Here is a 25,797-nt window from a genome sequence, read left to right on the forward strand (position 1 = left end):
CAGGAGGTGGTAGGAGAAGGCTGAAATTAAGCCGCGAAAACGAAGTCACCTCAGCAGTCAGTTGCAGACCAGCGACGGAGTAGTAAGGTGGTTTCCGATTTGGGTGCACATAGTTCGTCCGTATTTGTTTTTGTTGCACATCAAGTTTTCGAGTGTTGTAATTTGAAATTACTCTGTGGGAGTTAAAATTTACCGAGAAAGTTGTTTCTGAGAAGCCTTGAGTTGAAAATGCAGTGCCAGAGGAACTGGCAGAGTGCAGCGGCTCATAGCGGTACAAGGGCGAAACAGAACAGTCATCGGAGCAACTCCCGCTAGGCAGCATCACAGCAGTGTCCCGTTCCCGCCATTCGCCGTAGCAGCAGTAGCGCATACTACGTAGTCAGGTGCAGTCTGCCGCAGTGTTTGGTTGAGTGAAGATCTCGTGTTCTAATTTTTACATGATGTCGGGCACCGGTAGTGGAATTCCAGATTTTCCAATCGTAGTGTTAACTTTCTTCGTTGGGCTTACAGTATTTGCTGTAGTTTATATATCGAAGTTGCTTAAAGCACCTGCAGCTGAAGATTCAACAAAACGTAAGAATTGCATAGTCACATGTCTGTAAAATAATTTCGGATTGGGATCTGTGTTACGTTTAGTGCTGTAGAACCCACGTTAAAAGTCGCGTTTAATCATTATTTTGTTAAATTAATGGGGTAACGATTTTAAGCACATGTCGCCGAGCACGTGTTCATGTTTGTAATCGCTCAGTACTTTGTTTTGCTTCGAATTTTTGTAAGATAGGTATTGTTGTGAAATTTTATTGTAATTTATTTTCTCTTTACAGGTAAAGAAACCGAGGTAACGAAGAAAGAAAAACCAGCAGCAAATGTAACACAAAAGCCCAGCAAGAAGAAACACCAGGAAAAGTGGACCAGAGATTCCAAGCAAACTTTTTCTCATCCGTGGCTGTTAACATCACTAAAAGGACATAGTGGAACTGTCTTAGATATGGATTTCAGTAGCAACGGGAAATATCTTGCAACTTGTGCTGAAGGTAAGCTAAACTTTCTGAAAGCAATAAGTTATTCTTAAGAAACTAGGGACATATTGTTGAATTATACTATATGGAATAGGCGTAGTTATGTGGGATATGCTGGTGCTGCATTCAAATGCATAAGTCTGTCTTCGGGAGGAGGTATAGGTGACTCAAAAAGGGTTTCATGATATTAAAGGCTTTACTACTTTTCGATATATCACGGTACGTTACACGAACGAAATGGACATGATGATAAATTTATTATCTTCTAACTTTCATGCCGTGTATGTTATGCTTCTGCCGGTTGAAGCCCATGCTGCTACCCACAAAATTCTTATATGGAAAACTGTGATTTGTAGTAATTAATAAAGGTTGTAATAAGACTTATTAAACGATATGCGCATTGGTTGTAATCTATTCCAAGCTGTCACCAATTATAAATAGGCTATTTAAAGTTCAGGGAATGCAGCACTTATGTATTTAACTAAACTGTGATGGCAAAGTTTCATATTTTCTAGTCTAGTGATACAGTTGTAGGTGGGGTGAAATGCTTCTTCAGGAAAATTGTTGGAAATGACAACTGTAAGCTGTAGAATAGAACATACGAACCTTTTAATTGAAATCTGTAGAGTGCATATAATTGTAATGCACAAAATTAAGCTTGTGGTCTTCATAGATTTCAGATTGAAAGCAAATATGTGATGCACTACAGCTGTTAGTTGGAAATAGTTTGCAGTTTTGTATTAGGCGGGGGGGGGGGGGGGGGGGGGGCGGGGGTGCGCATAAAACAACTTAGGCCTACTTCGTTTTTGGGGGCGAACATGAACATTTCGTTGGTGTTGCAAATCATACAGAGATAGATGTTCACATAATTTTATAACTTTGTTTACTGTTATGAATTTGCTACAAGCCAATATAATTCATAGTGTAGTTTTGAAGGTATATTTGCATGAGCGATGTAGATTGTAGATATAAAGGTCACAGTCAGTTGAACTGATTGGTGATTGATACCCTCTTTCTATTGCACTAAAGAAGACTCTGAAGAGCTTGATCCTGGTGGAGAGGGCAGTGAGCAAGGCAGTGGCAACAGCAGTGGAAGTGAAGCCAACAAAGAGAACAGCCCTCAGGGCCAAACAGATGGCAACCAGAAAGGTGCTTTGCTAACCCGTCGGCAGAAGAAGAATCGCACACGTCGAAATGATGGGTCTCCTCTGCCTCGAAACAACATTGCAGCTAAGAAGAGCAAAGCAAAAGCCCGGCGCTCTGGTGGTGTCGATAGCAGTGGGAAGCGGAATGGAGCTCCAACACTTCGCCAACATGCGAAGCTGAATTTGTCGGACAGTGACCTTTCAGTGCTTCTTAGACATTACCTCCTCAGCCCTGACCAACTACTTGGGTTGGGTTATCCTGTTGAGAGTGCCTTGTACCCAGGGAGAGCAATAATTTACAAAAATCCGCCATCCAGTTCTAATCCCAATAGCAGCAATGTGTCTTCCTGTATGCAAAGTCCAGACCCCCTCAGGAGTTCATCTCATTTGTTTGATGTGAATGCACGTGAGTTTGTGCCTATGAGTGCAAGATTAGGAAAAGAGCCTTGTTGTCTAAAAGAGGACAATGTGCATGTGAAGAATGAGAATCTAAAAAATACCGTTTTAATTACGGATTTTGTGAAAAAAGATCAGCCTGGGATGGACTACAGTGAAATAGGTGCTGAATGGGATGCCAGCCACAGTACAAAAAGTGAAAAAAATTCCCTTAGTACAGGCAGTGATGGTGACAGTGCTGACAGTGGTATCAATAGAAGTGGTGGTGAAGAAGGGAGCAGTAGTGCCTCACAGGAAGCTTCAGATGTTGACGGTGTCATTGAAGAGGATCAGGGAATTGTTCCTGAAATAAAGCAGTCCACTGTGAACAGCAGTGAAAGAAAACACTTATCAAAAGTAGCAAAAGCAGAAAAACTGTGTGTGAGTGAGGAGAAGAAATGTGTTCGTTGTGGTCGTGGTTTTTTTGTAACAGAAGATGGTGAATACTTAACACAAGAGCATTGTCTCTACCACTGGGGTAAGCTGCAAAGAGTTGTAAGTGCACCATCAAAGGCGTCATCAATGTCTTTGCGTATGGAATACAGCTGTTGCCACGGAAAGCCTAGCAGCAAGGGATGCACAACAGCAAAACTACATGTGTGGAATGGTGTGGGGGTAGGCATTAATGGACCGTTTGATAGTTATGTTCGGACCCGCCCACGGAGAACACATCCTCCGGATGGAAATTATGGTGTGTATGCTTTGGACTGTGAGATGTGTTACACAACACGTGGCCTTGAATTAACAAAAGTTACTGTTGTTGCACCTGATGGACGTCTTGTGTACGATTGTTTGGTGAGACCAGAGAATTACATAATAGACTACAATACTCGGTTCTCTGGTATCACAGCTCGTGATCTCAATAGGCGTGGAGCAACCAAGTCCCTGAAAGATGTGCAGAATGATCTGATGGGCTTCATAAATGCCGATACCATACTCGTAGGTCATGGGCTTGAAAATGATCTTCGTGCCTTACGCATTATACACAGCACTGTGATAGACACTTCAGTGGTTTTTCCACATTATTATGGATTGCCTTACAGACGATCATTAAAATCTTTAGTAGGTTGTTTACTTAAGAGGGATATACAGCAAGACTCGTCAGGACATGATAGTTTTGAAGATGCAAGGGCTTCCATTGAATTGATGCTGTGGAAGGTCAGAAAAGATTTTAGAGCTGTTTTAGAAAAATAGTGAGAGTTAATCAGTGCCTCTTTTGTAATGGTTTCTCACAAGGTGACAAATGCCCAGAGTGCATAGAACACTTTGCAACTGCTCAATTTTCATGTTAATGGAAACCTTCTAAGAACTGTACTTAACTTCGTTACACCAATATTTTGGAGGCTTTCTTTGAGCAATTAGTGAGAATATAATGTACACTGAAATAGATCTGAAAGTGCATTATCTAGTTGACTGTTCGTGAATGCTTGCATTTGAATTTGTTGCTGTGAGATATGCATGCATTCCTTGATTCTAGTCAGATTTTTGTTCCTTTTAATGCAGTTGTGCCATTTTACTTTGGTCAACTGATTTCTATGAATATAGATAAATTCATTCTTTTATTATACTGCCATTCATTTTTGTAGCAGCTGTGAAGTGTAATATAAATTGCATAGCTAATTGGCAAATATTTTATGTACTGTGAAAAGTCTTTGTCACACTTGTTCTGAAATACTTTTTAAATAGGCTGTGGGTGGGAAACAGTAGTTTCAATTTTTCAGAAAAGTATTTGCAAAATTTGTATAACGTTTTCTTTTATATCAGATTTTCTTGAGAACAGACTGTTGGAAGATGTCACCCCCCACATTTTTTGTCGAGGCAGTGTTCATTCCTTGTCTGTGATTGATATAGATTTTTGAGCTGTGTTGTGTATGCACTTAAAAAGACTGTTGTGAGTGAGAAGCACACTTGAGTGTGTAATGTTTTTCAGTTCCATTGTTACGAAGTGACCATTATTTATATTGTGTGATTTGTTGGATTTTGTAGTGAATGGAACTTTGTGTGATTCTGTTTTGTAGAATGTTTGTGTTTTTCGTGGCAGCATTTGAGAATAAGTTGTTACAAGAAGTTGCTAGCTCTGAATTGCCACCTCGTTAATCAATCATTTATTGACAGATGTGTTCGTCTGTCTGAAGCAAGTAAGAGGCAGCAACTGTAGCTTGTTAGTACAAAAACTGTTATGCAGAAATTTGAATGGGAAAAAAGCAGTCATCTTTTTATTATAAAGTTGTTTTATAGTATGTTGGAAGATCATTCTTTGAAGCTGTGTTTATTCTGTATCAATCAAATTTAGGTATCACACAGCTGGCAGAAATGACTGTTTAGCTTGTAATAGATTGTATGTGTGAAATAATTTGTGTAATTTTGTCAGTGATGTGTTAAATTATTTATTTGTAAGTTGTTTTGAAGATCTGCATTTTTTATGTTTTCACCTTATGTTGAACCAAAACAGTATTCTTGAGGTCTTGATGACTGCACATGATACTTTGCTGGTCTTTTGTTTGGAAGGGCCTGCCATTTGAGTTACTTTGTATAGGACGAGAGTATCTTTGATACTCGACAGTTGCTAGGGTTTCCAGTTATGTAATGGGAGAAAGGTTGTTAATTCTTAGATATTGTAAATTGTCATATAAAACTTTTGTAGTTTTATTGGCAGATGTGTATTTTTTCCATTTATTATTCTGTTCTGGTTGGAAAAAAACTTGTATGTAAAGTCTTTTCACCAATTTTTGTACGATTAATAAAAATTTGCATTTAAAATTAGTGCCAGATTCTTACTGACTTTTGATTCCAGTTATTCCTATAGCTTGTTAAAGATTTCAGTGTATGGAATTTGCTGACACATCAAAGCTGTGGAATGAACTTATCCTGTTGATCTCACAAACAGCCACCAATGTTGCACATTCATTATTTGCACGTGACGACAGTGGTCATGTCACAATAAAACATATGATCTGCTACACTGAAAATACAATGTTTGTCTTTGGTCTAAAATTATTTTCATTGGTTGCATAAAAAACATTGCACATGTTTAGCTAGACACCTCATTTTGAGAGTTATTGGGTATTTCTTATAGGGATCAGTGCAGGCATTATTGGCAGAGGATTCTCGTTGGACACACTGTTAAAATGTGCTGTATAATGTCAAATTTTTTTTTTGAGAGGATTTTATCAAAATGAGAACTATTCATGTGTAGGTTATAGAGGGAAGAAAGTTATATTTATTGGACCATTCCAATTTGCCGATGATTGTTTATTTGGAGGAATAACGAGACAAGTTTTGTTCTTTAATCACTGCCCATTCAAAACACATTGGTGTCCAGTTATACCCCAGTAATCATCTATGTTGGGAGTTTCACACTTTTTTTAGGCACTGGTCGGTTGCAGTTACAGGCTACAGCAATATTCGGCTCTTCAGAGGTAGGTACTACAAGAAGTAACTTTGATGTGAAACTGCATAGAAAAGGCTACACCTTACGAACATATAGGTATAAAAAGAACAGAAATGTAGAGGGCACTCTTGCAAAGTAGTGTTTCGTAATGAGATTGGTTTTGCAGCACAACAGAATCTTTGAGTGGTGGTTGTTGTACTGAAGGCCTGTAATGCCAGAGAAGGCAAGTGTGGTTTATATTGTCATTTGGTCATTATGTGGTAAATGCAGAGAAGTTCTAATGCACCACTAACAGTAAAAATGTTGCAGTAACTTTGAAGAAACCAATTTTTTAATAAAAACAGACTGGCTGCATCAAATTTCGGGTAGGTTTCTATTGAAAATGGTGACAGCAACCAACTACCATTAATTATCCCTCTTATGGAAAATTGGTTTCCCATAGTGGTGGAATAATGCAGCGTAAACCAATCTTAAGCAAAGTAATTTGCTTCATACCTCCTCCCCTTCCAGCAGCTGACGCCAAGCTGTCGGAACTGTTTAAACAGCAGTTAAAAATAAACTGACATCTGTAGCTGAATCTCAAGAGTCAGTTCAAAGCTAGTAAGAGATGTATCTGTTAATTTGTCTGGTTTTTATTTTGTTTATTGATCCACCTGGCATTTTCCATTGTTTGAAATTATCAACATCGGAGAACTCACTTTCTCATGAATTAAGTCGCACTTGATAGTGCCACATTCTCTACAGGAATGAATTGGATCGAATTCCTAACTTACTGCCACATCTTTTCTGTTGGGCACGTGCTCATATCTTGCTTTTTCATACAGCATATGTTGTGTGCTTAATAAATTTCCATATAAAAGTACACTAATACAGTGTATCATCAGATTGGTAGAGGTACTTCTAAAGCTTGTTGATGGTGTTAGTGTCTCAGTACTCAATATCCCACTACTCACTATGAAAATTTATATCTCTTATGCAGAAGTTTTTTTTTTTAAATCTTCACTGTCAGCAAGCAATGACCCTTTAATAATAAATCTAGGCAGATAGTACTTCTCCAGTGGCAAAGTAAACCATATCTATTTCAGGATTAATGTTGCTGACACTTATCATTGCCCTAGTAAGTGCTGCCCTTCCCTCATTCTTGTTGTATTACATGATCAATTAATTTAGTGCTGCGTTCAGTGATGATAGCTGCCTGAGCTGGAAAAAACAGAGGAACATAGAATGCACAGGTTTGGAAAAAGAAAAGCGCAACTGAATCGTATTAAATTCACTGTTGTCAGCAGTAATTTGTGAGCTGAGAATCTTAGGCTGATAGGAGGTGCTGTAGGTAGAAATATACATATTGATAGGAGGTTGCTAAAAATCAAATTTTAGTGGTGGAAAAGATAATGTTGTACATAAAATATGTGATACTATGTGGCTGAACACACATTGATTACACAGGATTAATGCAAATTATCACAAATGTGAGATGAAACTATAAAATAATAACTGACAAAATGAAGATTTTTGTGAGAAACACAGTACCCATTGGTACTCTCGTTCCATAGCAATATTTGCTTAAATGTTGTGCTTTCTGGCACCAATTTGCCATCCTCAGATGTATGTCTATTATTAATTTTGCATGACTACACTAAGAAGTAACTTGTAACTGAAGATGGCAGGATGCTTTCAAAATGTTCCGTGCTAAAGTAAACATAACTGTAAAATGTGATTGAGGCAGCAGATTGTATTGTTTATAAGATTGTGAAGAGTGTCACAGATCTCACCCACAGCCATATAACATGGATACATTTAAAAGAAAAGACTGGTTACAAGTGATACAATTTACTGTGACAATCAGATGTAATAGCAACATTGATTTTAACATGAGTTGTGCATGTGCCAGAGAATGCTGGTGAACTGGCCTCCTTAAACCATTTACTCTCGTTGTGAATTATTACAAAACTTATAATAGGAAGAGCTTGATAATACATTGATTATTGCAATTACGTTTCAAATTCAGGTTTGCTGTTAATAACTGTTAAGGGAGTTAAGATCTTACAACAAAACTGTTATGTGCTTTAGGACAAGTAAGATAAGCAGGTAACTTAAGACCAAGCAGAACATTATATTGTGTGCTGAGGAATGCTGCAGAATAGTTTTAGATGTGGATGGAAGTAACACAACCTTGGAGAAATAAGAATTGGATGGAACAAAGCAATACCTAAAGGCTATTGATTTTTGTTGTGTGGAAGCTATTGACACGACACTAGAATGGTGAAAGAACATATATTAGGAACCATATCTCAAATATCCCCTGGAATCACTTTTAACAATTATAGCAAGTATAGTGATATTCTTGTAATGAGGAGCATCTCATAGTTGCTTGTATAGCCAGCTCTCATGATTGTACAACTTAGTGTAAACCATAGTGTATTCAGTGATTGACCCCAGTTGTAAGCCATTAATCTAAGAACTCAACAACAATTTTTCTCAGTTTCTCAAATGACACCTTTGTTACATACTTGAAATTTCTATTATTTATTGTAGCCAGTCTTTCCCTCGTCGTATAGGAACATACATCCATTTGATAATGGTCTTCCGTGAAGTAGAAACTAGTTGCAATTTGCCAACAAGTAGAATCGGTTGTAACTTGGACTGTTACCTTCATCATATGTTACAGTTCATATATTTTCAAGATGCAAAGTAGACAGTGAGAACCCCACCATATTTGCTGAAAGATTATGTATTTGTCTCATGACTTTTTCTCTACATGTTTCAAATCGTAAAAAAGGAATAAGCCTGCGCCTGAATGATTTCTATAATCTTCTTCTTGTGTATAATTCTTTATACGTACTTATGTTAACCATTGGCGCTTATGTATTTTCCTGTTCAGATAAGTAAAACAAGGGAAAAAGAACCATTCACATATAGTGTATCAATGCACAACACCTTTTTTTACTTATCTGCGACTCATTTGTCCATTCTGTGTACCGTAATATGTCTAGATTTCCTTCTCCTCTACTTTTTTCTGTATGCTGTGCATCAGTCTGCTATAGAGTTGTAGTTACCTTTCCCTTATTTTATGTATTTTTATATCTATCAATATCCATTATTCTTGTTATTCAGATACTAGTTTTCCCCACATGTGACCTGGCTGATCTGAATTGTATTAAAGACAATTCAGGTATCCATATTGTTTTGATGTTTAGGTGGTTTTAGATGGTGTTCTTAATGTTTAGCTGCTTTTTTTCTGTGTTACAGATAGATCAATATTTTTGTGGAGTACTAAAGATTGGAATCAAAGAGAACATAAGTTTGTCCGAATAAATGTTGAATATGACCATGCTACCTTCATAAAATGGAGTCCAGATTCAAAAGCTTTTATCATCCAAAAAGATATGGAAAATGTAATTGAAGTTTACAAAATTTCAAAGAAGGCTGATGGCTGGATAAGTGGTGCTTCCAAAGCAATAGAATTTCCGAAGGTAAGATGGATGCTTTTGGCTGTTGTATATAAATCCATTATCATTAAACGAGTTCTTTTATATGTTAATTGAAAACCAAGCAAAAAATAAATGTATAGTAGTGCACTCCAGAATAACTACATCACTGCAGTAATGGTACATAAATATGAAAGTAAGTTTAGATAGTGTAAGAGCAGACCATTTAACTTTATTCGTTGATGAGTTTGTTTAATTACAATATGAATTAGGACTGCTTACTAAGATGTGGTCCAACGTATCAGCTGTTGACTGGAAGACTCATTTGGTTAGAATATGCATTAAGGACTGTGATTCATATGATACCGAACTAAGGTCTCATCTGAAAGTTATGTTGACCAGTTACAAGGATAAAATCTCATGACGATGAGCAGAGGCAAACTTTTAGATTCTTTGAACACAGACTAGGGAATCAGTAACATGAAGTTGTCATAGCATCATTGAGCATCAAATGATATTGGCATAAAATTGACATGAAAATTTGTGATGATGGTGTGAAGGAAGTAGCTTGCATGACAGATGATGCAAGGTGGGTGTAAGCAACACTGTTTTATGAAATTGTCTCACTGTGGAAGGTTAATCCTTTCAGTCACCAAACAAATGCCAAAATTTGATAATTAATCCTAAAACAGAAAATAAACTGAAATAGGTGGTGATGAAGTAGGAAGACAGATGCCGGGCATCTAATTTACCCTCATTCTAATCAGTCTAGTAACCTTAAGAGTCATAAAGACAAACCATGGAAGAGTTTCATATTCCCCAAGGTTTTGTTTAGTACCTATGAGAACATCACACAGATCATCATCTAATTCATATTGCAGACAGTACAACGTAAGTGTTGCATATCTCGTGCAGTAAACTGTAACTGGAAGAGGGGACATTTCTGTAAAGTGATTTGATGAGACTTCCAATTTCACACTCACTCACTCATTTATGTATCTGTTACTTCAGTATGTGTGTGACATGTGAAAGTAGGAACTGAATTGCCAAACAGTTGCAGAGGGCAGAATTTTATATTTCGGCTGTTGTATTATTTTCTGCAACTCCACTGTCATTATAAAAACTGGCGGATAAGAATTTACTTTTGAATTCGTGGAATGGTTTTCACATTGTTTTCCTTATGCTCATATCAGCCCTGTTCACCTTTTGTTTGTCAACGAGAATTCACTTTTATTAGAGAGTACTTTCTGATTTTGTAGTAACTTTGATAACTTATTAATATTGTTGAATCCTGGTGGGATCGTCCCATTCCTCACTTTATACCACAGCTCAAACTTATCACATGGTCAATAAAGAAACTAAGTTTATGCCAGAGAAATACTACGTTTCGCATCCCAGGACTGAATGCTTTCTTCTGACTGCTCAAGTAGTTTCTAATCATTATTTTGTTGCCCTTTTTAATCACAAATATTTTTCTACCATTTGTAACTTATCATCAACAGTGATCAATAGCCGTTATAGCGCATATGTGTGGGTGCATGCTAATTTGTAGTATGAAGTGATTTCTTGGACATGCAAGAAGTGCTGTTGGTTCATGAAATCGTCTTCACTTCTTGGCTCATATACAGACACATTGCATATTGTGTATTATCCTGATTTGTTTTATATGGTTCCTATAAATAACAAACCAAGTCCTCAAGTCACTCGATGAAATCCAATAAGGGTGTTGCTTTCGTTTTGAACTATGTTATTCATTGACAGAAGGCAATTCCTGCTATGTGGAAAAATAACTTCTATACATGTTGGAATATTTTCTGAAAAATATTTATTGTTCCAGCTACATGAAGAAGCTGTTATTGGCCTGGGAATTGCTTGCAGTGGAAAGTACATTATGTCATGTTCTAACAAAACTGATCTGTTGATTTGGGACCTTAAGGGACAACAACTAGCCAAGGTTGATACATACCTTATGAATACCCATTGTGCAAGAATTTCACCTTGCGGAAGATTTGTGGTTGCTTCAGGTATGTACAATATTGTAGAAATCTCTGCAAGTGTCTTGCAAGATTCACGACACAATGCGTGGCAATAACAATTTAAGAAGTAGCTGTCCCTGTAGAGTGTATGCAAAGAACTATGGTTCATTCATAAGTTGTGATTTTGTGAAATATAAGTAGAGTGGCAGTTAAATTTAAATCAAATATATTCTAGGCAAACCTTAATGGAGGTTTTGTTGCTATGTTGTTATGTTTATTTAGATTATTTTTCCAGTAGCTTGTCAATGTTGAAGGCTTATGAATGCGAGGTCTTCACCTCCCAATATCTCCTGTACCATAATCTTGTATACTGTAATTCATTTGCGTTATAAATAAATTCCTGTTATCATTTGCCAGTACTACATTGTCTCTTGCCTCATCATCTCCAAGTGAATATGCAGCACAAAATTAAGAAAAAAGAGGACTATACTCCAAACTAAAAAGTGAATCCAACAGCAGCTTCATCCCAATTCAAAAGACAGACATTTGAAAATGACAACAATGCTGTACTTTACTGCAATGTTGTGGTGGATACAAAATAAATTGACATTTTAATCCAACCAATGACAGCCCGTATGGCACTGTGTTGCGATTCAGGAAGTATGTAGCACACCAGTAAATTCAGTAATACCATAATCTTTTCTTGTCACCAGCTGACACTAAATAACTTACTTTTCCTGAAGATGTATATTAAAATTCTGCCACTTAAAATCTTACAGATTTTTCCAAATACAAAACTGTGGTTTGAAGTTCAAAGTACACTACGCAGTAGAAGAGAGGAAATTTGATGGGGGAACTGCGTTACTGGATAAGTAACCTGCATAAGGGAAATACTAATCCCATACTACACAGTTGATTTCTGTTAGTTGACTGTGCAGACCTACTGCCACTCCCTAATATATTCCATTTTATAGCATGATATAGAAGTGAACGGTGAATATAAAGCTCAGAACACTGTGTAGATATTTTTATTTGTACAATAATTTCTTGTATTTCCACGGAAAATTTAGTCTTTGTAATATGCATTTGTCTGTTTTTGTGTACCACTTGAGCTACAAAAGTAATTTATTCTGTCAAAATATTTGTATGTCTTTCTTTGGTTACACCTTACCCCAGTTAAAATGCATGTTTGTTTATCTGGACACAGTAAATTCTTGTTGCAAAATTATTAGCTTATAATAACACATTGTTTTCTTCTGTGTCCTCCATTTGTAGGATTTGCACCAGATGTGAAAGTATGGGAAGTTTGCTTTAGCAAGACAGGAGAATTCAGCCAGGTCAGTCGAGCATTTGAACTTCAAGGACACTCTTCTGGAGTGTATGACTTTGGATTTAGTGCAGATTCATCTCGTATGGCAACTGTTTCAAAAGATGGCACTTGGAAGCTCTACGACACTAACAGTGAGTATTAAGAGCTGGTATTTGCAAAAAGGTTTGTCACTTGCTAAATAATGTTCCTTACAGAAAAACTTTTATTTTCAGGTGGAACTTAAATCTTTCAGATTTGCTCCATAACTGATACTTCTTCACTACTATCCTGAACAATTTACATTTCATACTATAAATGACATATAGACTAAGTTAAGTTTGCACATCATAAATGAAAGGACAGATGGAGTTGACATAAATAAAAAAATTAGTTTACATATTTTATGTAACTTTATGTATACACAATATATAAATGGAAGTGCTAAGTTCTGTCTGATAAATGCATTTTACAGATGTTCTAGTAATGGAATTTTTTTGAGGCACGAACTTCTATGTGAACAGCATGACAACTGAATACTGATTTAGTTATATTTATGTTAGGAATTTTGAGGAGTACTCATAAAGCTATGAACAAAGAACTGTAGAAGTGGAGGAAGAAGAGAAAGGTCTCAAAAAACTGCAATAGCAAATAATATTTTAATTCCGTAACAGTTGTCAGACGGGAGAATTGTAGGGTGCTAGTCTGAAAGGTGTAGGAGGGCACAGACTAAACTGGAAGCTTTTGCCGGTTTACAGGTCCACACACATTAACTTTTTAGTCATTCAGAGACAGCGTAAATTCAGTAGTGCATAAATACCCTGATTGCGAGACTAAAATAAGAGAGATTAGTAATTAATTGTATCAAAGGAAGGTTAAATCGAGAAAAACAATATTGGCTGGTTATAATTAAAGTGCAGCTACTCAAGAAGGTCCAGTGAGGCCTATAGTTATCGTATGGCAACAAAACTTGTAGATATGTTAATGTGGAACCAGTGTATGCTGGAGAACAATGTTCCAGTTTCAGTCATCAGGTGCAAATGTGGCACTGTACACTGCTTATATGACAGGACTGACAAGCAATAACGTGAGTGAACAGTATGCGTATGGAGAAGAGAGAGCATGCACTGTTAGTAAAACTGTTTTATGTGAATGGCAGCAGTAACAGTGCTGCATGGAGAGTATATTGCTGACTGATGGGTCAGAGTAGAGGCCTAATGTCTTTAAATGGTGTAAAGAAGATGAGAATGAAATTGGTCCACACGGGTGAGCTTGGTGTTGTACCTGGAAGCGGAAGGCTTCCTTCCCAGTGGAAGTTATTGTTGATGCTTCTGTTGCTGTAACTGACCATGGATAATATGCCCTGGGTGGCGCTAGTGCTCATGCTGTGTTCAAGAATCGTCCATCCCATGGTCAACAGGAAAGTTTTGCTGTCCATTTTTACATTGGTTGGCATGGGAAGAAGTTGATGACATGTGGCTGTGCAATATTCTGTGGAGTGACAAGGCACGTTTTACACTACAGGGTGCAGTGAATACATTGCCAAATTTTGGGTACTGTTAAATGACATGTTATGCACAAAGAGCCATTACACTCACCGTATGTGACTCTTCGGTGTGGATTCACAAGGGCCTTAATACTTGGTACATTCCTAGAAGGGAATAAACCCAGAAGACCTGTCAGGTGACATCTGCACATTACCGAGACCACCTTGTACAGCATGTTATTCCTGCTTTGAAAGAGCAGAACTTTTTGGAAACCACTGTTTTCATGCAAGATGTGGCAACACCTCATATTACTCACACAGTAAAAGATCTGCTTAATGCATCTTTACAAGAACATGTTATCCTCAGAGGTTTTTCAGATGCATGGCCTGCGAGATCAGCTGGACTTAATCCATGTGACATTTGGCTCTGATGATACCCAAATGAACTCTTTTACCAGGGGCATACTCAGTCTCTACCTGATCTAAAGGCCAGTATACAGGAGCATGTTGCTTAGATTCCTGCGGAACAGCTGTGAGCAACTGTTTCATGGATGCTGCATGTCTTTGATGTCTCCGGTGTCAACATTATGCCTTTCTTACTTGTTTGATCTTTTCTGCTCACATCCCACACCAAGTCCATTACATATCAAAATGTGTTTGCGTGTCATTCTTACATTCACAGCACCGGATTGACACTTGCTGGAAAAAATTGGAGCTAATTTTATCCACTGTAAATCAGTTCCACATTAATGCATTAGCATACCTACCAAGTTTCAGTGCTACACAATGACTACAGCCCATGCTAGACCTCCGTGAGTAGTTTCACTTTAATTGTAACCATCCGGTGCATTTTGAGACAGAATTTCTATCCAATTTTTACCTTCAGGAGGGAAAATATGTAGCACTACCAACAGACAAATAAGAAAGTAAAGATGGCACATATCCTAGTTTTCAGGATTAATAGCTTCTTCCTTGGGGAGAAGAAAAGAGTATGCTGAAGGTTAAACAGGAAACATGTAACTCAGATCGCAGGATAAGAGGGATCCACCTGTAGTAAAGATGAAGGAAGATAAAAATGAAAGGGGAGGTGTCAAAGAGAGTGAGTCAGAGCTGGTACATTGGTGAAAGAGTTTAGAGTGGATATAGACGCACGGCTGCAAGCAAGGGGTTAACTACAGCCATAATTTTTCCCGGGGGCATGAAGGTTTACTGTATGGTTAAATGATGATAGCATCCTCATGGGTAAAATATTCCAGAGGTAAAATAGTCCCCCATTCGGATCTCCGGGCGGGGACTACTCAGGACGACATTGTTGTCAGGAGAAAGAAAACTGCCGTTCTACAGATCGGAGCGTGGAATGACAGATCCCTTACTCGGGCAGGTAGGTTAGAAAAATTAAAAAGGGAAATGGATAGGTTAAATTTAGATGTAGTGATAATTAGTGAAGTTCGGTGGCAGGAGGAACAAGACTTCTGGTCAGGTGAATACAAGGTTGTAAATACAAAATCAAATAGGGGTAATGCAGGAGTAGGTATAATAATGGATAAAAAAATAGGTGTGTGGGTAAGTTACTACAAACAGCATAGTGAACACATTATTTTGGCCAAGATAGATACAAAGCCCACGCCTACCACAGTAGTACAAGTTTATATGCCAACTAGCTCTGCAGATGATGAAGAGATTGATGAAATGTATGATGAGATAAAAGAAATCATTCAGATAGTGAAGGGAGACGAAAATTTAATAGTCATGGGTGACTGGAATTCAATAGTAGGAAACGGTTCAAATGGCTCTGAGCACTATGGGACTTAACTACTGAGGTCATCAGTCCCCTAGAACTAAGAACTACTTAAACCTAACTAACCTAAGGACATCACACACATCCATGCCCGAGGCAGGATTCAAACCTGCAACCGTAGCGGTCACGCGGTTCCAGACTGTAGCGCCTAGAGCCGCACGGCCACTTGGGCCGGCATAGGAAAAGGAAGAGAAGAAATGTAGTAGGTGAATATGGAATGGGGCTAAGAAATGAAAGGGGAAGCCCCCTGGTAGAATTTTGCAGTGAGCATTACTTAATCATAGTTAACACTTGGTTCAAGAATCATGGAAGAAGGTTGTATATAGGGAAGAGTCCTGGAGATACTGGAAGGTTTCAGATAGATTGTAGAATGGTAAGACAGAGATTTAGGAACCAGGTTTTAAATTGTAAGACATTTCCTGGGGCAGATGTGGACTCTGACCACAATCTATTAGTTATGAACTGTAGATTAAAACTGAATAAACTGCAAGGTGATGGGATCTGAAGACTGACAGAACCAAAGGTTGCAGAGAGTTTCAGGGAGAGCATTAGGGAACGATTGACAGGAATGGGGGAAAGAAATACTGTAGAAGAAGAATGGGTAGCTTTGAGGAATGAAATAGTGAAGGCAGCAGAGGATCAAGTAGGTAAAAAGACGAGGGCTAGTAGAAATCCTTGGGTAACAGAAGAAATATTGAATTTAATTGATGAAAGGAGAAAATATAAAAATGGAGTAAATGAAGCCGGCAAAAAGGAATACAAACGTCTCAAAAATGAGATCGACAGGAAGTGCAAAATGGCTAAGCAGGGATAGCTAGAGGACAAATGTAAGGATGTAGAGGCTTATCTCACTAGGGGTAAGATAGATACTGCCTACAGGAAAATTAAAGAGACCGTTGGAGAAAGGAGAACCACTTGCATGAATATCAAGAGCTTTGATGGAAACCCAGTTCTAAGCAAAGAAGGGAAAGCAGAAAGGTGGAAGGAGTATGTAGAGGGTCTATACAAGGGCGATGTACTTGAGGACAATATTATGGAAAGGGAAGAGGATGTAGACGAAGATGAAATGGGAGATATGATACTGCGTGTATTGTTTGACAGAGCACTGAAAGACCTGAGTGGAAACAAGGCCTCCGGAGTAGAACACATTCCATTAGAACTACTGACAGGCTTGGGAGAGCCAGTCCTGACAAAACTCTACCGTCTGGTGAGCAAGATGTATGAGACAGGCAAAATACCCTCAGACTTCAAAAAGAATATATTAATTCCAATCCCAAAGAAAGCAGGTGTTGACAGATGTGAAAATTACTGAACTATCAGTTTAATAAGCCACAGCTGCAAAATACTAACATGAATTCTTTACAGACAAATGGAAATATTGGTAGGATCCGCCCCCGGGGAAGATGAGTGTGGATTCCGTAGAATGTTGGAACACGTCTGGCAACACTGCACCCTACAACTTATCTTAGAAAACAGATTAAGGAAAGGCAAACCTACATTTCTAGCATTTGTAGACTTAGAGAAAGCTTTTGACGATGTTGACTCAAATACTATCTTGCAAATTCTGAAGGTGACAGGGGTAAAATACAGGGAGCAAAAGGCTATTTACAATTTGTACAGTAGCCAGATGGTAGTTATAAGAGTTGAGGGGCATGAAAGGGAAGCAGTGGTTGGGAAGGGAATGAGACAGGGTTGTAGCCTATCCCCGATGTTATTCAATCTGTATATTGGGCAACCAGTAAAGGAAACAAAAGAAAAATTCGGAGCAGGAATTAAAATCCGTGGAGAAGAAATAAAAACTTTGAGGTTCACTGATGACATTATAATTCTGTCAGAGACAGCAAAGGACCTGGAAGAGCAATGGAATGGAATGGAATGGACAGTGTCTTGAAAGGAGCATATAAGATGAACATCAACAAAAGCAAAACAAGGATAATGGCATGTAGTCAAATTAAGTTGGGTGATGCTGAGAGAATTAGATTAGGAAAAGAGACACTTAAAGTAGTAACGGAGTTTTGCTATTTGGGGAGCAAAATAACTGATGATGGTCGAAGTAGAGAGGATATAGAATGTAGACTGGCAATGGCAAGGAAAGAAGAAGAGAAATTTGTTAACATTGAGTATAAATTTAAGTGTCAGGAAGTCATTCCTGAAAGTATTTTTATGGAGTGTGGACATGTACGAAAGTGTAACGTGGACGATAAATTGTTTAGACAAGAAGAGAATAGAAGCTTTTGAAATGTTGTGCTACGGAAGAATGCTGAAGATTAGATGGGTAGATCTTATAACTAATGAGGAGGTATTGAATAGAAGTAGAGATAAGAGAAATTTGTAGCACACTTTGATTAGAAGAAGGGATCGGATGGTAGGACATGTTCTGAGGCATCAAGGGATCACCAATTTAGTATTGGAGGGCAACGATGAGGGTAAAACTCGTAGAGGGAGACCAAGAGTTGAATACACTAAACAGATTCAGAAGGATGTAGGTTGCAGTAGGTACTGGGAGATAAAGGAACTTGCACAGGATAGAGTAGCATGGAGAGCTGCATCAAACCAGTCTATGGTCTGAAGACCACCACCACCAGCACAACAACAACAACAACATAGACGCACAAAGACAGCCACTTTGCTTTGCTCCATGCACAAACAGAAAACTGCAGGAAATGGCTAAAGCTGGCACAAAGTAACCTCTACCAAGCAATGTGCAGATTTTATATATTGATTGTGTGAGTTAAAAGTGTGGTGAGTATCTCGAATATCAGAAGGTGGGTCATTGTAATCTGTCTAGTCCAAACATAAAATATAACACCCTAACATCCATTTTCAGGATCTCATCTTTCTTTGTAAAAGGCTATGAATTATGAGGAAAGAAGGAGAAAAAAAGGAAAATGTGACAAAAGTATATAGAGAATGAATAGATGTACAGGTACAAGGGGAAGGTAAATTAAATCTTTTGATGAGAGGGGTGAATGGAAATAAATTTGTAATTGTAAAGACATGGAAGTCGTAAAGAAATACAGTGAATAAATTTTAAGTAAATTAAAAAAAATTTTAAAATTGACAAGAAAGAGTAGAAAACATGAAAAATAGCAGCTTGTGATAGGTGAAGAAAAGAGTAGAAAATGTTAAAGCTTGATAATTGTTTAAAACAAATGGAGAAAAATATAGCAATAGAGAGAACAACACACTAAGGTAGCAAGAATAGAAGGGAGGCATGATAAGTAATAAGTGTTCGTTTGGGCTATATTCAAGTTGTGAGCATTGGGTGCAACTCAGGAATTACTGTACTGGGCAAGATTTTTTTCATTGAAGCTTTTTCTTAATCATTTTTATGTAGTATTTTAATCGGGCAAGAAGAAATAAATTGATACTTGAAGCAGTGCTAGTTGCAACCCAAGTTCTCTTTTAACTATGAGGCAGTTTTCATACAAGAATAGTGTGAAAATTAGAAGACTGAGATAGTTCTGACAGTGAAATGAGAAATGTGAAAATTATAGTGAAAGCAGAACAGTACTACAAATCTTCTGCAGCAAGTGATGATCTGTCAAAAAAAAAAAAAAAAAAAAAAAAAACAGCTAGACTGTGAGGAGTCATACTTTACAAAACCACAATAAGTATTGATATTTTACATTATTTTGTGTGTTGGTTGTATAACTCCTATTTGTGGCTCATAAAAGATTTGCACAAAACTCTGTTGTTGTTTGTAAGCACATTCATTCTGTAACACACAACGGATAAGTAGCCTAACACAATCTCAATTTCATATGGCCCGATATGGAGGCTTGCAAACAGTCATTCTTTCTGCACAGTATTCACTAGTCAAGTAGGAAAGGGGGAAATAGGAGTGATACGAGAAGTTCCTTCTGTGACGCACAATGAGGTGGCAAAATAGAGGTAGGCCTATATGGAATAATCTTACATTCACTCAGAACATAAAACTTGAAGAATAGGCAAGGATGGTAAGGAAGTTAATGGAGACTCACTCGTGGACAGTTAATGTGTCGATCATAATGTTTCTGGCCTTTAACCCAGACTTAAAATATGTTGAATAATTTCAGAAAAATCCATAAAATGCATGCGAATGATTGTAATGGTCCAATAAAATCTGCAACTTAACATAATATAAGGAAGTCTGGCTAAGTAAGGTTGAGCTATGTTACATTAAAATGCCATGTAAACTGTAAGATATTCATTGAGTCAGACCTTGTAGGATGAAACTTTGAAGGCCACTGTGGTTTGGTAAGTAAACTATAGTGTTTATACTTTTTATTAAATATGTATAGATACATATAAGTGTGAGTGTTAATATTTTGCACTTCTCTTACCTTACACTATTTCTGAATGTTATTCATGCATAACTTTGCATTGGAGATCCACCTCATAGGGCAACATATTCCAAACCGTAAATTAGGCATATAGATGTAATTTCAGGGGTGCATGTATCTGTTTGAGGCTACATAAAAATTGTCTATTGGAAGAAAATAAGATTAGTAAATGATGAAAGGGGATACATCTCAACATTTTAGGATTTTGTCTGCAATTGTATTACTTTGGTTTTGTTTTTCAATAATTTTTTTATTTTATTTTTCAGTTGAGTACAAGAAAGGAGAAGACCCTCACTTGTTAATGACAGGCAATTATAAACATGAAAATGTCCCTGCTCGTTTGGCCTTGTCACCAAATGGCGATGTAATTGCTATTGCCAGCAACAACAAGCTAATGTTCTATTCTGCTCTATCAGGAAAATGTGACAAAATAATAGAGAACATTTATACAGGTACAGAAGTTTATGATTTAACTGGGAATACCATTAATTTATTTTTTATATAGTACTTTTTGGTAACTCTTAGTTTCTGTGTAGGCCTACTTCATTATAATCATAATTAATTTCAAGCAAGCTGTTGGACTAATAAAATGCTACAGGAGAATTGCAACAGCAGGCATAAATTCCAGAATGCTAATAAAGAGTTCCAGGGGAAGCAGTATGTTAGAGAGGGAATAAGTAGTAGTAAAGCATCATAAATTACTGTACTTTCTGGTGATAAAGTGGCAAGGGCTAGTAAGAGAGAGCCTGAAGATTACCAGAAAAAGAAAATTGTGCAAATTTATCATCAGTTAATTAGCTTCATGTCCATGGATCATTTATATGATAAATCATAATTATGTGGAATTAGTCATTTTACATACACATCACAACTTAATTTTTAAATATGGCTGCATGTTGAACATTTATAATTTTTTTTATTCTACAGATGTGAGTTAGTAATTTGTATCCACCACCTCTTACAAGTTATAGTAATAGAAATTTTTCTACGGAATAGAATGAATTGTCAAGGAGAAACCTTTTTAGTTTGTTTTCAAATTTTACTTTGCTATCTGTCAGACATTTTATGTCACTGAGTAAGTTATCAAAAATTTTTGTTGCAGTGTTATGCACCCCTTTTTGCACTAAAGAGAACCTAAATGTGTAGGAATGGACGTTATTTTTCCTTCTGGTATCGTAATTATGTACATCATTGTTCCTTCTGAACTGCAGTGAGTTATTTACAACAAACTTCATGAAGGAATAAATATATTGTGAAGCAGTAGTCAGAATGCCCAACCCCTTAAACGGATGTCTACAAGATGATTGTGGTGTGCACCACATATTACTCATACAGCATGTTTTTCAACAATGAAAACTTTCTTTCTTAAAGTTGTGTTACCACTGATCATAATACCATATGACATTATTGAATGAAAATATGCAAAATATGTCACCTTACTGATTTGTCTTTCCACAAGATTTTCAGTGATTCTTAGTTCAAATGTGGCTGAATTGAGATGTTTTAGGAGTCCCAAAATGTGCATTTTCGATTTTACATTCTCATCAGTATGAACATCTAAGAATTTTGAAGTTTCCACCCTATTTTTATTCTCTCACAGCGTGTTATTCTCATCATTGGTTTAGTACCTATAGATAATTGAGGGCGAGACCATTCATGGAAAACTACTCGATGATACTTTTACGAACATTGTACTATTTCTTCTGTTACTCTATGATGCTTATATTATTAAAATACTAGTGCCATCTAAGACAGAATATCATTTACGTATATGCTGAATAATAGTGGACCTAAGAGTCAGTCTTGGGGAAACCCATATGTGATTTCTCCCCAGTCATAAAAATTTCCGTGGAGTGCATTGGTTGAATTACTAAGTACAAATTTCTGTAATTTTTTGGCTAGATATGACATTATCCACTTTTTGACTATATCATCAGTCCCATAAAAATGCAATTCTTCATGATGAATATTGTGATTCACAAAAACAAATGCTTTAGATAGGTCATAGAAAACACCAACTGTTGATGTTTTATTATTTAATGCTTGTAAAATTTGGTGAGTGAACATGTAAATGGCATTCTTGGTAGCACAACTCCTCTGAATTCCAAACTGTGATTTGCTGAGGATATTATTGTTGTTTAGGTTAGATGCTGCTCTAGAATAAATCACTTTTCAAAAATGTTGGAAAATAAAGTCAGCAGTGAAACAGGTTGGTAGTTATTGACATCTATATGTGTATGTTTCTTTTGGAGAGGTTTGACGATAACGTATTTCAGTATCTTTGGAAAAATGTCTTGAGTTGGTGATCTTCATCATCAACATTTAAGACTGATTATGCCTTTCACCGTTCAGTCTGGAGCATAGTCCTCCTTATAAAATTCCTCCATGATCCCCTATTCAGTGCTAACATTGAGTTGGTGATGCATTATATATTTCAGATAAGACAGGGCTTATTATATGGGAATAACTCTTTTGTACTCTATTGTATACACTATTAAAACCAGACAAGCTTTTATATTTTGAGATCTGTATGTAGTTGTTTATTATTTTTATTCACTTTCGCTCCCCTACCTTCTTTGTTTTCCCCTTCTTCTTTTATATTTTGTCAGCATCAGCACCTTGAGACTTTTGCATATTTTTTTTTACTCATTGGTTACCTGTAGCTCATTGTTAGTGTTCTGGAATTTACATCTTGCCCATTAAAGCTCATTGTTACCTCAAGTTCCTGTCTTTGCACCATGTGTTTTCCTATTACTTGGGATTTAGAGTGCATTTTCATTTCATTGATAACTGAAACATCTTTACTGTTCTTCTCCCAGTTTTCTGTTTCCAAGCACCACTTACTAAAAAGAATTCCAAAACATATAAATCCAATTTTGGTGTGTTAATTTGTGCAATTGTCAGCCCAATTCTAGTTGTTCCTGTTTGCAGAGCTAAGAAATAGATTACCATCTTCTGTTTGTTATACTGTTTATAATAATTTTTACTTCGATATTTTGAATTTATAACTTTACTTAAACAACAGTTATGGAAAGTATAGATTGTTACTCACTGTAAAGATGACACATTAAGTTGCAGACAGGATCAACGAAAGGACTGTTAAACATTAAGTGTGTGTGAGGTGAGCTTGCTTGTTTGACTGCATGCGTGTTTTTCTTTTATGGTGAGGGCTTTGACCAAAAGCTTAATTTGAAGTCTGTTTGTTGTGCCTATCTGCAACTCAATGTGTCACATTTACGGTGAGTAGCAAAGTACTCATTCCATAGTTGTTGACAGTCCAACCTGGATTTTCCAGTGTTTGATTTTAACTTTACTTAATGTTTTCAGGCCCAATAACTGCAGTACTATTTGACTCACTTGGAAAGTATGTACTCACAGCTGGGGAGAGACATGTTAGAGTGTTCCATAACGTGACAGGCTATCGAACATTTATTGCAGCCACTAAAGAAAAGTTCCGTCAGTCAGTTTCATCAGCCCAGAAGGAAAGAATGACTAAACAGATTGAGGAAGCAGAAGTCTTCTTGAAGAGTATAGGCGAGAAAGCCTGAATTTGCCTACAGTTGTTAACAGAAGATGTTATAATCTGATAAAAAAATCCAGATGAAAGCAATATTTTTTGCATTATAATTTTTTACAATATTTTCTAATACAGACTGTCATTAAAATGGCAGTAATTTTGTACTGAACAACATGACATTAAAAAATTCTGGAGCAATAATTCGTTTTGAATTTTGAATCACCTGTAAGTTACATTATTTCTTCTTTCAGTATCTTTTTGTTACATAATACAAAATACTTCCTTTTTTCATTTTTATGTAATAACAACACAGAAAAACTGCAAGGACTGGATGAAAATAAGGAAACATCGAAAACACAACACACTGCCAAACTTAATACAGTGGCACTTTTGCCCGAGTTGTGACTTAGCGGATGATGTTTTTCAGCTTTCCCGTATGCATAATAAATCTTTGACATGGTACCTTTTGAAAACACCAAACACTTCAGCTCCCTTGGTTACAGAAGCACCCACCGTATGAACACAAACAATTTGCTCACATTTGAATTCTCTCAGCTCCAACATACTGCACTCACTTTGGGGAATGATGGTAAGGCAAGGTTTGAGTTTAAGAAATTCCGGAAAGTTAACCTACGCAATATCCTCATCCATTCCTATGCAACCCCTGCTCCAAATCCTTTGCCTCATGGCTCATATCCCTCTAATAGACCTAGATGCAAGACCTGTCCCCTACATCCACCTACAACCACCTACTCCAATCTAGTCACAAGTGTCACCTATGCCATCAAAGGCCAGGCTGCTTGTGAAATCAGTCGTGATCTACAAGCTAAGCTACAACCACTGTGTTTCCTTCTACGTGGTTTCAGTTGCCTGAGACTGCAATCGTGTGATTGAGACGTATTTTTATGCATTTTTTATCCATCACCATGGATCCTTAGGAGACAATAAGTTATTAGCTATCATTATTGAACTCAAGTGTGATTCATTTCAAACAGGACACAGGTAATACTCTAATGCATGTGGAAGTTTGAAGCATTTAAGTGTTTCCTGGCTGTAAACAAAGGGTCACTATATGTGTATTTCTGGAAAAACACTTCCGATCATTTAGAAAACTTCATTTGAGAAAGCTTAACAGCTGCCTGCACAGAAGAAGCTGCAGAAGAGTTGAAGTCAATGTATGAAGAAAAGACATGGTTCAGAAGCAAAGCTAACCAAGAAGATACAGTGCATTATGTACAAGTAATGGAAATAATAAATTTTGTTCAAACCTACGTATATTTCAGAGAACACTTCATTCTGGTGTTCTCAGTGACAGGACCCAGAAAACTTCTGAGCTGGAAAGTTAACAAAATTTGAATAAGAACAACACATTATATACAAAGCAAGAAAAAATTAACACTTTTTGATAAAAAGATTTCATCAATAAATAGAGCTATTGTCTTTAGCAACAGAGTGAACAGTTGAGATAACTCACAGTGCACTAGCTGTTACCAGTAATGCATTTAAAAAAGGAGTTAAAAATAATTGAGTTGTTAATGAGCAGTTATTAAATCCATTGCCAACAAATGCAATGAAGAAGAATTTTAAAAAGTCCACTTGTCAGAATACTGTCAACTGCAGCTTCTAAGGGCTACAATTGGTCATCAAACCCACAACAATGCCACAGCAGCTGACAATAATCATTTCCACTGCTTATCAACCTACAGCAACAGCAGCTACATCTGCGCACCCACTTACAGCAATGCAGTTCACCCATCACATCGAGCCAGCTTCCTGTAGGCATCGTGACACAGAAATCTAGTGAGTGTAGTTTCAGCTCTCTGAGACTGTAGACATGTGTGCAAGTTGCGTTTGCGGGAGAGAGAGAGAGAGAGAGAGAGAGAGAGAGAGAGAGAGAGAGAGAGATAGCATTGTTATAAATCTAGTGGTATGTTTGACAATCAGAGTTTATTGGTTTTGTTTGACAAAGTT

General features: G+C 37.0%; 1 protein-coding gene across 4 annotated transcripts; it reads left to right on the forward strand.

Annotated features, from left to right (window-relative positions):
• LOC126418949 (transducin beta-like protein 2) lies at positions 1-24,027 on the forward strand. 4 transcript variants are annotated; one of them, XM_050086012.1, is made up of 7 exons: positions 94-573; positions 825-1,034; positions 9,240-9,463; positions 11,256-11,442; positions 12,670-12,855; positions 20,576-20,761; positions 23,637-24,027. In XM_050086012.1, the coding sequence occupies exons 1-7, from the start codon at positions 438-440 to the stop codon at positions 23,855-23,857; spliced, it is 1,350 nt and encodes a 449-aa protein (XP_049941969.1). In that variant the 5' UTR covers positions 94-437; the 3' UTR covers positions 23,858-24,027. The 4 variants fall into 4 exon arrangements, with proteins under 4 accessions (XP_049941961.1, XP_049941969.1, XP_049941945.1 ...); XM_050086004.1 differs by lacking the exons at positions 94-573; positions 9,240-9,463; positions 11,256-11,442; ... (1 more) ...; positions 20,576-20,761; positions 23,637-24,027 and adding exons at positions 1-87; positions 2,049-5,362; XM_050085988.1 differs by lacking the exons at positions 9,240-9,463; positions 11,256-11,442; positions 12,670-12,855; positions 20,576-20,761; positions 23,637-24,027 and adding an exon at positions 2,049-5,362.
• The last annotated feature ends 1,770 nt before the right edge of the window (positions 24,028-25,797 follow it).

This window comes from Schistocerca serialis, chromosome 1, assembly GCF_023864345.2.
Source record: "Schistocerca serialis cubense isolate TAMUIC-IGC-003099 chromosome 1, iqSchSeri2.2, whole genome shotgun sequence".
NCBI classification, from domain to species: Eukaryota; Metazoa; Arthropoda; class Insecta; order Orthoptera; family Acrididae; genus Schistocerca; species Schistocerca serialis.

Bases quoted from the DNA above. Each gene is read 5' to 3' on its own strand.
- LOC126418949 (XM_050085988.1), top strand. From the start codon at position 438: ATGATGTCGGGCACCGGTAGTGGAATTCCAGATTTTCCAATCGTAGTG. The intron at 574-824 runs GTAAGAATTGCA...TTCTCTTTACAG, and splicing joins AGCTGAAGATTCAACAAAAC to GTAAAGAAACCGAGGTAACG. The intron at 1,035-2,048 runs GTAAGCTAAACT...ATTGCACTAAAG, and splicing joins TCTTGCAACTTGTGCTGAAG to AAGACTCTGAAGAGCTTGAT.